Raw genomic sequence first — 17,015 nt, forward strand, 5'->3', positions numbered from 1 at the left:
TTGACTTAAAAAACCAAGACAACCTGGAGAGCAATTGCCTCATTTTGCATCCAAAATTGACCTTATTTTTGTTCTTTTAACACATTCAACTAATTGCTCCTGTAGTCAAGCTAGCAATCATGGAATTACTGATTTGACATTTGTTGATAATTGGATTAAAAAATCTACCAATATGGTTGTCATCCATTTATTCTTGAGTTTACTGGTTAGGGCTGGTGCTGCAACTGACTCTTGATAATCGTTGGGTATCTTGCCCGGGTTCTAAATTGGAGCACTCGTCCAACCTTACAATATTTGAGAAACGAGCAACAATGGCTCCAATCTCAAACTTTGTGGAAACCAACTATAGGCTTTTACCATCCGACTAAGCCCTCCTGGGTTAAACATAATCATGATCTTAAAAATCACAAGATAAATATTACGCGATGTGAGTGCTCATCCAATGGTTCCAATAGACAATAAAGTTACCGATTCGGTACCTAAGTGACTCTTGAGAATTGTCAGATGAACGGTTCCTATAGGTGATAAGTTACTGACCCAGTACTGTAAGAGGACCTGCTCATGCAATCAGCTGACATAGTAATTAGCAGCAGCCATGAGAACCAAATGGAATATGATGGCAAAAACACTTTTTCAACACAACCAAAGTTCACATGCATATATACCAAAACATAAGATTTAGTCAGAGTCAAAAGGGCTTTAAAGTTTAATTAAAATAACTCTTGATAATCAAAAGCATCTCAGCAGATTTTCTTAGGGAGAATCATACCTCCATTTAGAATCCTGCAACAGTATACTTCTAAAACAACAAGAAGCAAACCAATTCCCAGTTTTTGATGAGCCAAAAAGTTACTGCTTAACGAAAATCTCAGTCAATGGACTCGTACATGAGGTGCCCTTTCAACAGGAGACTTCATGAAGTTCCTGTACAACATTACCGGTAAATCTCAAAGTGGGATGATTAGTTCAAAGTAAAATATAGCCATGTACTGGTTTCTCAGAGAAGGAAGCTAATGTTATCAACAGTCTTTAGCATATTAAAAAGCTATCATCTAGAATCAGCATAAAATAAAAACTGAAATAGAATCAAATTCACAATATCAAATCATGCATAAAATAAAATGTAGCTTTCAATAAAAGTAAAAGCTAGTGCTTCACAGGTATCCTGTGGATTGATATGAGGTGACGAGGACCAGGAGCTAAAAGTGTGGATAAAGACTGCAGAAAATGTGATCCTTTCATGTTCTATTGAATCAAGGGCAATATGTTGACACAATGACTGAAAACTATACGTGCAAATTACCTAATTTAGAGTCCAACGTTGATTTGTAGTTCATGCGAGTTAGGCAGGATGGCAGATTCATATGCAATTCAGCCTACCATTGACCAAAAACAATTAGAAATCAACTAATAAATAGCATCTTACCTCCAATAACTTCCGAAAATTGTGCCTCTAGTTTTTATAATTCGAAAACCAATTCCTGATACAAACCTTCTTTCTGATTAATGTGGTCTACAAAACCTTTTTTATCAAACTTTTCGGAAATTTTCAGTGAGAGTAGGCATTTTGACGCTGCCCACACAAACAGCACCTGAAGAACAATTTCTGTATGAGCATATCTGCATATGCCCACGAGGTATTGGCATCCCTAAACATCAACCACAGGCTCACAGTAAGGCATTTTCATTGAAAAAGAGAAAACAACCAAGTCTGCAGGTCATGGAAAATATTGGTTAATCTTCGGACAACTTAAAACTGGAAAAGGAAAAGGTCCCAAATGTGACAATCATCCCAAACTAGCAAATCTCCATGCATCAATTTCTTATTGAAGAATACCATGCAACATGACATAAGTAGTAAAAATAAAAGGACTAGAAGCTGAGAAGTTGACAGTGACTAAGCTTCACCAGCAAATTGAACATGGTAAGTTGGTAAATGAAGATCATATAATAGAATCTAATATCTGACAAAATAGGTATCCTTGCAGGTTACTTGGAGCTACAGCTGAATAGTCTGACAAATATCAATGCACATGAAAAGTTCTTAAAGATTAACATTCCACAGAAATGTGAACTACACATAACTATTTAGGCATAAGCATGCATATACACCATGGAATTTGGGGAAGCATGATGACCACAGTAATAACCCATATTATTTTTTTCTTGGTACGAAACTAAAAAGATTATATTGATGGAAGAAGGATTAACTGTCCACAATATATATTTACACATGTATGGGTTAGGACAACTCAATAGACAAAAAACTCAAAACTCAATATATAGTAATCAGGACATTGTAAAAGAGTCCCGAAATCAGCAAAAACAACTAAGAAGAATAAAAGTAATAACTCTTTATTATTGCATTTCCCTTTTCCATTTAGCCAGAAATAAGACACAAACTGATGAAGATTAATACTTGATTACTCAAACGCCATCCTAGATCATCTGTATCATGCAATATAAAGATGCATTTGGCATATTCTTGTTTATTCAATATACCATACATAGGCCATTCGTGCATGATATCAAGGAAAGATTTAGTATATCATACATACACATATACCATACATATATCATACATACACATGCATAGATACATGCCAAACTTCTTTCTTTCTACATTTATGGAGAATTCCTAATTTTTAGTAATTCAAGGAATTCACAGCCTCTTAATGCAACAAAAACAACACACCAATATTTACAGAATGAGCAATTATCTACCAGTGGCTTATATTATCCAGGACCTAATGTGCTGCTAATTAAAGCACTGGAAACTATGAGAAACTGGGGATAGCATCATCGATGAAATCACTTCATTACTTAAAATGAAACAATAGCATTTTTGACAAGCTGTATTGCGTGGAGGCTATACAAGTACAGAATTGTATATGAGGAAAGATAACAATAATTCTCATTAAAGACAAGAGGTACTTTACACGTGTAAGGGGGGCGAATGTTACATGATTTTAGATGTAACTACTTCAAACAAAGTAATCCAAGCAAAAAACCTGAAATGTAATATTCACATATACTTTTTCTAGTATGAATTGCAAATTTGTCATGATTTGCAGATATAATCATACCAGAATCAAATTTCTAGAGATCAGAGGCTCAGCTGTAGGGATATAATACTCCCAAAACACACCGTGAAACATAGAAGGGAAGCTAACTCAGAACAGAGTTCTCCAAGTTATCTTACTGCCAAAGAAACTTTCCTCCCCTCATTGAATTGACCCTTAAAATGACTAGCCAAGATGCCTAAACTAGCTGAGCAATCATCTCCTCCTGAAGGCTTCCAATTAAGCTCTAACACTGTTACACAGCCAAAAGGCTATCCAAGAAACCATCTTCCTGAAAATTCCAACAAAAGAAATATAGAACTCCATCAACAATTGCCTAAATAAGTAAAATAAGAAGAACTGCACTAATATCTGAAGCAGTTTAAGAAGATTTATAAATGCTAAGCATATATCAACTTCCCAGGCCAGCCTCTTCTAAAGAGGCAACAATCCAGGAGAAACCAGTAATGTTAACGGTTCGAGATGCAACTGGAAAAAGGTTATTAAATTTTAACAATCTCAACTATGCTTTGTAATAAAAAAACGGAAACTTTGAAAAGCTTCTTCATATAATACAAGGGATTACTTTAATGACAAATTCTGTAAATCGCACAATGTAGATTTACCCCAAAAGAAATCTACAATCCTACATCCCATAAAGTGGCATAGAATGTTAATTTGCATATTAATTAGGTAATGAGCAACTTCTATTATAATCTTTTCTTCACTTTATACACATTTAGGAATCCATAGAAAAAAGTTTCTAAGACGAAAGAACAAAATCCACTAATGCAGAGTGTATTAGCATTGTGATGCTTTGTATCTTTTTGCTTGATTTTTGGAAGCCATGACATATGACATCTCAACCACTAAGAGCACACTCACTTCAAAGGATTTATGAACCGATATCCCAACAAACAAACTGAATACTACTCCACTTTCGCCATTTCCCCCAGCTTCACTAACAAAGTTATACTTGCGTCAAGCTAATTATCATTGCCATTATTAGTGGACTCTATTGTGCACATTGTAAACAATTCACAATTTACTATCCTAGTTTTTCCACAGGGTTGAGGTTACTGATAAGTTTTCTTGAAAGAAGCTCTTCTATTCTGTTTGTACCTCAACTTACAACTCCTCATTTTCTTGAGTTCATGCAAACACGCAACGTCTGAGGATTCGTATTTTAACTAAAGACTCAAGTCTTAGGTCATGTAAAATACTTCCTGCCGGGTACATATCAAACTGAAACTGAGGTCAAATTCTAGACTGCTGCATCTGTAGATGGAAGGAGAAAGGTTTTCATGTTCAAAAGCATAAAAAAGGCTTTAGGTTTGCCCAGTCAAAGAACATTAGCCAAATTATTCTCCATGTTACCATGCTGAAGACATAAATGTCTTCCCTTTCATATAACCTTAAAGGTCCTAGTGCACGTACCACATAGGACAAACTTATGCGTGTCTCATCAAATAATAGAAAAAAATCTCCTTTAAGATGTCATGCAAAGCACAAATTGAGCCCTTACGACTATTTTATCCATCATAAAATGATGAGATTTCCTTTCTCTTTCTTCTGTACCATTAAACAATTAAATTGATTATCTTCTCTAATTCCAATTTCAACTGAACTCACAAAAGATCTGTTAATATGAGGTCCATGGACAGGATATGACTTAGCAAAGCAACATTTTATTAGGCGATTATCTTCACTCAATAATTTACAACTAGCTGTTAAGAAATACCAAGTTTTCCGACAAACCTTAGAAAAAATTATGCAAACCTGATGAACACCCAACCTGCAAATCCACAACAAAACCAACAATCTATCCACAACATAGCTAATACGCACACTCAAATGAGAAAATACTCTGTTGTATTGCCAATCACACAGAACATTACATCCAGAAAAGATTCACACAGCAGCAATGTCCTATCAATACTCAGAGAGCAATTACACAGAGAAAATAACAAAATATACTAAGAAAATGGTAAACATAAGACTGACTTCGAGGGTCAACCACCTCCACATTTACTAACTTCGAGGGTCAGCAGCTTCCCTTCCAAAATGACTTAATAATTCTCAATACCCTCTCTTTCGTTCCTGCCCTTTTTATTCTCTCCTGACACCTTTTGATTTCTAGCAGAATTCTCTTCTCTCCTACTACCAAGCCACCTGTCCCCTCCTAACAAACTCTAACCTCTTGCCTAACCAATATTCCCCTGCTTCTCACCACTCTTCTTCGTACGGTAGACCATTCCCCTTGGTTGCTCATCATTACCCTCCCCAAGAAGAACCACCACCTTGTCCTCAAGGTGGAAAGAAGGAAACTGACCACGGATAGTTTCAAAGTCTTCCCAAGTGTTTTCAAATGGGGGAAGGCCTTTCCATTGAATGAGCACTTCCCACTATCCATTAAGAAGTTTCCTCTTCTTGAGTACTGCTTCCGGTTCAAGCTGTAATATGAGATCTTCGTTGAGATCTGTCGGTAGGGGTTGACTGTTGGGAATTGGAAAGGTTGCTTTTTTCAATTGTGAAACATGAAAAACATCATGAATACGAGCTGAGGGTGGGAGTGCCAGCCAGTATGCAACTGCCCCAATTCTGTCCGTGATGACAAATGAACCGTAAAACCGCGGGCTAAGTTTCTCATTAAGTCGACGAGCGAGAGATCGCAATCTGTATGGCTGCAACTTTAAATAAACAGAGTCCCCAACCTCAAACGTAACGTCCCGGCGATGTTGATCATCATAAGATTTCATGCGGTGTTGAGCCTTGAGGAGATGCTCTTTTAACTCATCTAAAACACTGTTGCGTTGCTGAAGTTGCTGGTCCACTTCGTCGACTAAAGAGGTGTGGTCCGAATAATGCAAAACTGTGGGTGGATCACGGCCATAGAGGGCCTTAAAAGGACACATTCCTGTGGAGCGGTTATAAGTAGTTTTGAACCAAAATTCCGCCCATGGAATCCATTAAGGCCATAACTGTGGTTGTCCACTGACAAATCATCGGAGATAAGTCTCTAGGCAATGGTTTACTACCTCTGTCTGACCATCTGTCTGTGGATGGTATGCGGAACTCGTGTAAGTGGGTGCCCGATTGTTTAAATAATTCGCTCCAAAAGTTTCTCATGAAAATCCTATCCCGATCGGAAACAATGGTACGGGGAAACCCATGCAAGCGAACCACTTCTTTGATAAACAGATCCGCTACCACTTTGGCTGTGTACGGATGTTTGAGAGGTAAAAAATGGCTATATTTAGTCAGACGATCCACAACTACCAAAATTGTATCAACCCCTTTAGCTTTGGGGAGGCCCATGATGAAGTTCATAGAAATGTCTTCCCACACTTGGTGAGGGATGGGTAACGGCTAAAGCAAACCCGCTGGACTCATGGCGTCATATTTATTCTGTTGGCACACAGGGCAAGCAGCCACAAATGCTTTGATGTCGTGTTTCATCCCCTCCCAAAATACCACATTTGTGAGATGCTTATACGTCCAAAAGAACCCCGAATGGCCCCTAATGGGCGATGCATGAAATTCCTGTAAAATTTTCTAGGTGTGAGGCCCGGATTTAGGTAGCACCAACCTGTTATGGTACAGCAGATGGAGGCCCACCAATCTGAAGGGATAATGACTGTTGGGGTTGATTAGGAGCTGTTGCATGATCCCGCGTAATCTATCATCACTCTGAATAGCATCTTCCAAACTGTCCAGTCCAGAAAAACAGCCCACCGAGATAGCATAAAGGTCTACCACGTCTGGCATCCTAGAAAGAGCATCTGCTGCCTTGTTCTGTGGTCCTGGTTTATACTGAATTATGAAGTCCAAACCCAGCAACTTGATAACCCATTTCTGCTGATTCTCACTCAATAATTTCTGATCAGTTAGAAAATGAAGACTGCGCTGATCCGTTCGAATCACAAAACGTCTACCCAACAAATAATGGCGCCACTTTTGAACCGCCAGAACTGCAGCCATTAATTCCCTTTCATAGACTGACTTCAGCTTTGAATTTAGGGACAAACCTTTGCTGAGAAAAGCAATCGGTCGTCCTTCTTACCTTAGCACCGCACCCAACCCACTTCCGGAAGCATCGGTTTCTATGACAAACTCTTGAGTGAAGTTAGGCATCCGGAGAACTGGAACACTAGTCATTATCTGTTTTAGTTCGTCAAAAGCCGTTTGAGCTGCTGCATTCCACACAAACGAGTTATTCTTTAACAAGGCAGTGAGTGGAAGGGCGATTTTTCCGTAATCGCGAACAAATCGGCGATAGTATCCTGTCAGCCCAAGGAACCCTCTTAGTGCCCTGATATCTCTCGGTGTTGGCCATTTGATAATACTCTCAATCTTTGAAGGGTCAATGGACACCCCTTTAGCTGAAACCACATGCCCCAAATATTCCAATTGTGACTGCCCAAAGTGACACTTTTTTTTATTGACCACCAACTGATTGTCTAAGAGCACCTGCAAGGTAATGCGTAGATGCTTCGCGTGCTCGCCCATCTCCTTGCTATATATCAGTATATCGTCAAAGAAAACCAACAAAAATTTCCTGAGATAAGGCTTGAAAACGTCATTCATGACTGCTTGGAAGGTAGCCGGTGCATTGGTGAGGCCGAAGGACATTACCATAAGCTCATAGTGCCCTTCGTGCGTCCGGAAAGCCGTTTTAAGGGTGTCCTCTGGTTTAACTCGGATTTGGTGATAGCCCGATTTCAAATCAAGCTTAGAAAATTCCGTCGCACCGTCTAACTCATCAAATAATTCGTCGATGGCTGGAATCGGAAACTTATCCGGAACCGTCACTTTGTTAACTGCCCTATAATCAACACAGAATCTCCACCCCCCATCTTTTTTCTTCACCAACAAAACTGGACTTGAGAATGGACTGATGCTGGGCTTTATTATTCCTGAAGCTAGCATTTCCTCGACGATGTGCTGTATTTCGTTTTTTTGGTAGTAAGGGTACCTATAAGGTCGGAGATTCGGTGGTTGGGTCCCTGGCACTAACTGAATGGCATGGTCTCTGGTTCTGGCGGGTGGTAATCCAGGAAGTGGATAAAAAACTCTACTAAATTTCTGTAATACTTCCAACAACTGATCATCCACATCCCCATTATTATCACTCTGTTTCTGAATCTGTTCAAACTCTATCAAACACCTCTATCCCTCACTCTGCAATGCCTTGATCATAGCCTTGAGTGAAATCACGGTTTTCCTGAGAGATGGGTCCCCTCGCAAACACACAATCTGGTCTCCCAGTTTAAACCTCATAGTTTGCTTCCTCTAGTCCGTGGTCGTTTCACCCAAAGTTTCCAGCCATGCAATCCCCAAAACAACATCAGCACTGCTCATATCAAATGGAAAGAAATTTTGGATAATCGTCACCCCTTGTAGCTCCAGGCAAACATCTCTACATTCTCCCTCACATCTCACACTATACCCATCATCAACTCGGACCCCAAAGGACTGAGTTCCCACCACAGAAATACCCAAACACTCCACCACCTTTGAACTAATAAAATTGAGGGAAGCCCCACTATCAATCAACACAATCAGCTCCTTACCACGGATTCTGCCCTTGCGCTTCATGGTCTTTGGACCGTGAATTCCCACAACGGAGCTAAGAGAAAGCTCAACCTGTTCCCGCTGTGGCTCCATTCCAGATTCGATGGACTCCCCTCCACCACTTGGATCTGGGTCATCCTCCTCTTCATCAATTAAGATAATCTAAAACTACTTTTCCCCACATTTGTGACCAAATGAAAACTTACCATCACATCTGAAGCAAAGACCTCTCTCCTTTTTCTTTTGGATTTCCGCATCTGTCATTAGACGGAATGGGAACTCGCGTCGTTGAGAGTTTGATCGTTCGAAGGGCCGAAAGGACGAAGGTGGTTGGTCGCGACTGGAAGAGTTGGTCGACGAGCCATGGATTGATGATTCTGGCGATCGTCGAAGGAAATAGGAATTAGGATTTGATTTTAGGGATTCTGCGTTATTTGGGAATTTTGGGTTTGGGTAAGTTTCGGGTCGGGTCAACTTTCTGGATCCATAGGAAGACCCAGGCCCATTAGCACGTGAATGTCTAATTGTCCCCACTTGGGCTTCTTCAATCATGTTATTTCTTTCCTCAATGCGTTGGGCCAGATCAATAATTTGAGTTAAAGATGTGGGCTGGGCTAAACAGACTTCAACCCTCACTTCCACTTTCAGCCCATTGATAAAGGCTGCTTGTAAAATCTCCTCCTTCTCCCCTACTAGAAGAGCAGCGATAGCTTCAAACTGACGTCGAAACTCCATTACTGACCCAGTCTGCTTCATGGCCATTAAAGACTCATAGGGATTGAGTTCTTAGGACCCACTAAACCTTTGAAGGAGTGCTAGCTTAAACATGGCCCACGACGTCACCGGAGTTCTGGATTCCGTCCATTGGAACCAGTTGATGGCTTCACCCTTCATACAGACAGCTACAGCCGTTAATTTCCCTTCCTCAGTTATTCCATTGAAAATAGCGCTCAACTCTAAAGATCCATCCATAAGGATCTTCGCCGAAAAATATTGGCATCTCCAATTTTCTCCCACTCATTTCACTGTGACTTTGGTTACTGGTGCCAGACCTACGCGCCCCATTTGGATTTTCCTCTTGGTGAGATCCGGCATTTTCAGATGAACGCATCTTGGTTCTACCAGCTTCTTCTTCATCCTTTCTTCGCACCCAGGACTGTATTTCAACCAGACACTCTCGAATAGTACCCATCTCCACTCCCAACTTCGTAACCTCTCTTTCCACATTATCCAGTCTAGAGTCCATTCTTGTCAATACCATAACCCAGAACGCAATGCTCTGATACCACTGATGAACACCCAACCTGCAAATCCACAACAAAACCAACAATCTATCCACAACATAGCTAATACGTACACTCAAATGAGAAAATACTCTGTTGTATTACCAATCACACAGAACATTACATCTAGAAAAGATTCACACAGCAGCAATGTCCTATCAATACTCGAAGAGCAATTACACAGAGAAAATAACAAAGTATACTAAGAAAATGGTAAACATAAGACTGAATTCGAGGGTCAGCAGCCTCCCTTCCAAAATGACTTAATAATTCTCAATACCCTCTCTTTCATTCCTGCCCTTTTTATTCTCTCCTGACAACCTTTTGATTTCTAACAGAATTCTCTGCTCTCCTACTCCTACCAAGCCACCTGTCCCCTCCTAAAAAACTCTAACCTCCTGCCTAACCAATATTCCCCTGCTTCTCACCACTCTTCTTCCTACGGTAGACCATTCCCCTTGGTTGCTCATCAAAACCTCATATAGAAAAGTTTTGCTTCACTTGATCTTTATGTACATACGAGTTTCACAAAGACTATATCATTAAACTAACTATCTCCAATACGCTAATACTCTCTAAATACTAATAATACAAATCAACTTTCGTATATCAATGGACTTCCAAGCAATGATTCTTATCATGCATGCTCCATTTAAAGCCTCCAATGAAGTCATTCTAAGATACTGGTAATGTATGATTACAGATTTTCAATTTCCCCGATATGATAACAATGACATAAACAGACTATAGTCAACACGACATGCAAGTATATATTGTGAAACAACACATCAATCAATCACATAAAACTTAACATTCAATAAACCACAAATCAACATGTAATTTAAACAAAAATTCATCTCATGCAATCAACACAAACACTTACTGTACAAGAATTAACTTACACGGTCATACACAAATTTCTCCAAAATGATAACACTCACAACACAGAAACAGCCTAAAATCTACTCTACATGCAAGTGTATGTGGTGAAACAACCCGTCAATCACATCAGAGTCAATACTCTTTCAAAAAGCAATATGTTAAAATTAAATTTAGACAAAAAAAATCTCATGAAAATGATACAGGTAAGAAAATAATTTCCAAAATGATAACATTACAACAAATAGACAAAAACACTAGAGTCAACTACATGCAAGTATTGTGAAAACAATCCATAATCAAATCACATAAAACAATCAATAAGAAACATATTGACATTAAAAGGTTACCAAACTGATGCAAAAAATACTGGTTTCTCCCTAAAATGAATACAATTACAACAAATGCACACTACAAGTAAAGTAAACACCATGCGCAAGTATTGTGAAACAATCCATCAATCAAAATCACACAAGAACACTCAGTAAATTGAAAAGCTTTCTGCAAAAGACATGAATTTGAGTAACTAAATGTAAGTATTGGGCCAAATTACATAAAATACCCAGCATGCAACATATCAACATTACACTTATAAAAAAAAAAAAAAAAAAAGGGGAAAAACAAAAACATGAAAAGCTTACAAACAAAAATTATCTGATGCAAATGATACCTGTAAGAAATTTCTCCAAAATGATAACAATTAGAAGCAATGGAGACTAAAGTCAACTACATGCAAGTATTGTAAACAACCCATCAATAAAAAAAACACAACAATCAATAAAGTCAAATGATTTCTGAAAAAGACTTGAATTTCAATAACTTACACGATCAATCAGAATGTATCAAGATTAGTTTAGACAAAAACCATATCCTGCATATGATACTGGACCACCGGTAAAATTTAAGAAATTTCCCCAAAATGATAACATTAGAACAAATTGACACAAATACTAGAGTCAACCTTTTATGCAACTATTGGCAATCAAATCACATAAAATATTCAACATGCAACATATCAACATTAAATTTATCAAAAGAAAAGAAAATACAAAAAAATGAAATTCTCATTGACAAAAATTATCTGATGCATAAAAATTAGAACCAAAAGAGACTAAAGTCAACTACATGCAAGTATTGTGAGACAACCCATCAATAAAAAAAACACAACACTCAATAAAGTCAAAATCTTTCTGTAAAAGACTTAAAATTTGGGCAACTCACATGATCAATCAGAATGGGGGTGATAGTAGTAGTCATCAAGATCAACGGTGGAGGATGAAGAAGCGCCATCACCATGATCATCAACATAATAGTCAGAGTCAGAAGAGTCATAGTAAGTGGAGTAAGAGTAGAAAGAGTCAGGAGGAGGAAGGCACAGAAAGGTCCAAAGACAAAGGGCAAAACGACCCAGTTGCTGTAAAGGCAAACAACACACAAGATCTAATAGCTGCTGGCTGCTGAGTCGCTCCTGAGTTGGTATGCATGAAGCTGATTGCCATGCGTCGGCTGAAACGTGGGCTACTGTTAACACTGCCAGGCTGTTGAACACCATTTTTGTTGGGGGTGGTGAGGGTGTTCCAGAGTCCAAATCTTTGAGTTTTCGAGTTTTGAATTTGCTGTTGTGTCTTTGTCTTCTTGTGGGTTGTGGCTTTGTGTTGTCTTTAAGTTAAAGGTTTTAATTTTTTAATTTTTTAATACGTTAATATAATTTATTTCAATTTTTTGACTTAGTTATCGGCAAATAATAGTTTACCACCGTTGATTTAATGTTTAATTTAACAGAATAAGTGTAAAATATATTACATGAAGGGGAAAATGTAGTAAACATTTGCTCATATCTACTTAGTTTGGAGTAATCATAAATACAAACCAAATAATTGTAAAATTAAGAATAACTACATTTATTTATTAGTTATTTTTTTACATATAGTTGATCTGTCTCGAAAGTCGATTAAGAGTAATGCAAACTCGAGTATAAAGTTATATATTCTTTCGGTTATTTTGTGTCATATATTATATTTAATTTAGTTATCGTTAATTTCTCTTAACAAATGAGAGGTTAGCGTAAAATAAAAAAAATCTCAGAGGAAGTTAAAATGTAAGAGACTACAAATTATGAGTTGTATTAATGTGTGTTTTAAGGGTATATGTTTAAGGATATTAGAACACAAAAAATTACTTATTTCGATGAATGTTATTAAATAACACACACACACACATAAATTTTTTGATATATTGATATGCTAGATTTTTGTTCTTCTAATGTTCTTAATATATGACCCGAAGGCACATGTTAATACAATCATAAATTATCGAGTGCTCTTTGATATCCCTAACTTATTATGAAACTTGATTAAGAGTAATGCAAATTCATGTATTTACTGTTTCATTCATTTTGTGTCATATATTGTATTTTTTGTTCAATTATTTTAAAATTTTCTTAAGAAAGAAGGTCACGACAATCAAAAAAACTTTAAAAGTTAGCTATAACTATATAGAAGGTTATAGTAAAACTATAGGGTATGTGTTAAATTATCCCTTTGTGGTTTTGATTTAAAAAAAAAAAAATTAAATAAATTCCTTAACTTCATTGAGTTATAGATAGACCTTTCTTGTAAAGTGTCATCATAGATTTTATCAACTTTTATGCAAAGATCATGAATCTCATATGATCGTATTAAAAGATAATTTGATGATTCTATTAATTTAATAATAGGCCCTTTTTAATAACGATAAAAGCAGTGGAGTCTTCTATATGTTAGTCAAATCTTAGAAGAAGTCAATGGAAATTTACTTTAGAAAATAAAAAAAAAAGTATTTGAGCGATTTTGAAATGAACATGTGGAGATATTCTCAATTTAATGACTCTAATTATCAACTAAATAATTAGTTTAAAATTGTATTTGCACAAGGTCAATGTGCATTATTGCGTTTAAGTATTAATTAATACCCACTTTAATAAAAATATGTATCTTTTTTTTTTTTTTGTTTTATAAATAAAGAAAAAAAAAAATGTTATGAAAGAGTGCTTTCTTATAGTTTTCAGATATAATTCTAAAATTAGTGTTAAAAAAGAAAAGACTTTTACATATAAAAATAGACCTTGAATATTATATCAAATATAAAAAATATTAAGGTACCACTCAAATTATAATCATATTTCAGTTTTTAAAAATTATTTTTAAATCATAAACTCAAACTGACGATAAACTTTGATCCTATCATTTTTCAATACTTAAGGTAAACCTTGAATCACTGCAGACTCTTTCAAATGAGAGGCTCTTACTATTTCACAATGCAAATATATATCGTATATCCGTAGATGCAAAGAATTAATCTTGCAATCACATGAAGATGAAACTCAAAATTTTAGTGGCAATAATACTGATAATCTTTGGAGAATTCTTATACATGGAGGTGGTTCATGGTCATGGAGACGGAGAAGACGAAGCTTGCATAACAGATTGCATGCCAATGTGCATGAAAGTAGGCGGTGCAACAATACCCATGTGTCAAAACGGTTGTTTTCTTGGTTGCAAACAACTGCAAGGTAAGGGGAAATCACCCTAATCAATTTGCTTAATGAATAGCGAAACCAGAAAATTATGTTTGAAGGGGTCAGAGTGTTATATTTAATAATTGTGGGAGATCAATAAAATAAATGTAGGTATGAAATTGCAGTAAGGGGATAAGATTTCTGAATAAGGGGGGCACAAAAAAATGGTTTTTATAGGATGAAATTTTAGCTTTATATGTAAACTTTATAATTTTCTTTTCCCCTTTTTTTTTTTATCATTATTTATTTTTTAAGATTTATCAAGAGTTGTTAAAAAAGCATTAAAATTTTTGAATAATAAGGGAAGAGGATTTTTTTTTTTAATATCCAATTAATTAATAAAAATTGATGGATCGTAATGATTTAACTTCTATATTCAATTAATTTTGTGTTATTTAAACGAAGTCAGAGAAATAATTAATTTAAATAACATAATTGATTACATATTTTTCCCTTGTAGTACCTTAGCGAATTACATATTAACCTGCTAAATTTTTGCCAATCAAAGATTCTTATTTTTGAATTAAAAATTTAGGTTTTGAAGTTAAATTTAGACATCCGTAATGAAGTCGGAGAGGAGTGAGATCCCCATGGAAGAACATAGATGATGATTAGGAATTCATCTCGCCTTGAAAGTGAAAAATTGTACACGAGATCAAGGCAAGGTAACATAGAAAAGGAAAATTGTCATAGTGTACGAAAACATACATTGACATGATATATAGTGTTACATGCATATATTCTATTTAAATATTTTTGTAAAATAATTTATTTCCCAAAAGGCCTTCTAAAAGTTGTGCTTTGAAATGTTTCATATATTCAAAATGGTATACAAACGCAATGGTTATTTGAGCAAAGAGATATAATACAATATATCTCCAACAATATCATCTACAAAGTTTAAAATGATCAAACCAAAGCAAAATATGATCACAAATTTGATGAATATAATGCCAAGATGGATTCTTTTTTAAATCAATTAATTTGGGTTATTAAATAATAATTACAAATGTGATGAATCATTGTTTATATTCAATTAATTTTGTGTTATTTAAACGAGTTAAGAGATTCATACCAAATTTTGAAGGCAAAAGTTGGCTAGATTAAAAAAAATAAAAATGATCAGAAAATTTTAGTTGAATATGGTGCAGCGTATGCTTGTAAGATTATAATCATGCATTGACATGACCTTGTTGTGCTCTATACATTTGTTTCATCTATAGATGACAATAAAACCGGCAAGGTTGGGTATCCAGAGAAACTTGTCTCAGATTGGATGTGGATTATTTGGAAAATTCCAAGATTGGGATTGAAAGTGGGGAAAATTTTGTCCTTGGCATCAGGATGGGTACGAGGGCTTAAAATACTAAGATATGACTCAAAAGTATAATTGTATTTCAGTTTTTAAAAATATTTTCAGATCATAAACCAAACTGTGCTGATGTGGCACCTGAATTGTGCCTATGTGGAGTCAAACTTTTATATGTTTGGTCAGAGGCAATTTGAAGGAAGAAAGGGATAACTTAATATCCCATTAGGATATTTGTTTGGCGACCTAAATTGGTTTAGACCAAAATCTTCTATTCTTCTTCCCGATTGTTCTCTCTTGGTTACAGAGAGAGAAAGTTAGTTGAAGAAATTGTCAAGGTGGAGCATTGATGTTCGCAGGATAAAATCAACGATGGTGGTGAGCCTAGTAGAACTGTTTTTATTCCCTTTCTTGTGTATAATTGCTGATTAATGCTTTGTATTTGACATGAGAGGTGAGGCACTTTTGGGTCTGTTTCGGGTGTAATTACAGAGGGTTTTCCTCGGAATCTATCTTGTAAATATAATCTGCAAGCTTTGTAAGATTTTCTTTCATATAGTGTATGAATTCCTACTGCCTTGAAGAGTGGATGTAGGTAATCAACTGATTACCAAACCACTATAATTGTTGTGTGTTCTTTTTTTTTGTTTATGCTCTTATTATTTCTCTTCTAAATACTATGAATATTGCTTGATTGAGAACTTAGGATTTCTTGTTCGAATACTCTTTAAGCTTAACAAGTGGTATCAAAGCTAGTATAGGTCTGGGAATTATAGATTGTTTGAATTTGGGTTTGTTTAGGGTTAGATTCAAACTGTTTAGTTACGGGAGTCTTGATTTAGGGTTTTCTAGATCTTGAACTTTTAGGTTTTTCATCTCCTAGTAACTGTAAGGGTTGTAAGCCTAGAAATGTCTAAGTTTGAAGTAGAGAAGTTCACAGGTGATAATGATTATGGTTGTAGAGATGAAATGAGGGCTGTCCTTGTTAGTAAACGATCCCGTATACGTAGCGGAAACAAAAAATTAACATAACAGGATCGTTTACATGAGCCAAGATCAAGGGTAAATTTTACAATTCATATTAAAGCAAGAATCTGCAGAAATAATAATCTGTGTTTAGAAACCATACGTACGTTTGGAGGCTCCACCACGATTGTCTTTGAACGTTTTTGCTACTGATCCAAGTGTAGGATCGAACCCAGTAGTCACACGAAGACAATCTCAAAAGAACCAAAGAGGTATTTGCTAGATCCTTTTTGGCTTTAAGATTAGAAGAAAAAGAAATCAAATCGAATTGATTTAGGCCAAAGAAAGGTTTCTGGCGTGGGAGTGTCAAATGGGGGCTGTGTGTT

The 17,015-nt window shown here is 36.2% G+C and overlaps 1 protein-coding gene across 1 annotated transcript; it reads right to left on the reverse strand.

The window, feature by feature from the left end:
* Nucleotides 1–2,908: 2,908 nt before the first annotated feature.
* Nucleotides 2,909–12,434, reverse strand: LOC116143097. Its single transcript, XM_031428506.1, has 2 exons — nt 12,020–12,434; nt 2,909–3,354 (listed from the first exon to the last, which is right to left on the reverse strand). Exon 1 carries the CDS (start codon nt 12,348–12,350, stop codon nt 12,024–12,026), a length of 327 nt encoding a protein of 108 aa, XP_031284366.1. The 5' UTR covers nt 12,351–12,434; the 3' UTR covers nt 2,909–3,354; nt 12,020–12,023.
* Between the last annotated feature and the right edge of the window lie 4,581 nt (nt 12,435–17,015).

This window comes from Pistacia vera, unplaced genomic scaffold, assembly GCF_008641045.1.
Source record: "Pistacia vera cultivar Batoury unplaced genomic scaffold, PisVer_v2 Contig426, whole genome shotgun sequence".
In the NCBI taxonomy this organism is placed as follows: Eukaryota; Viridiplantae; Streptophyta; class Magnoliopsida; order Sapindales; family Anacardiaceae; genus Pistacia; species Pistacia vera.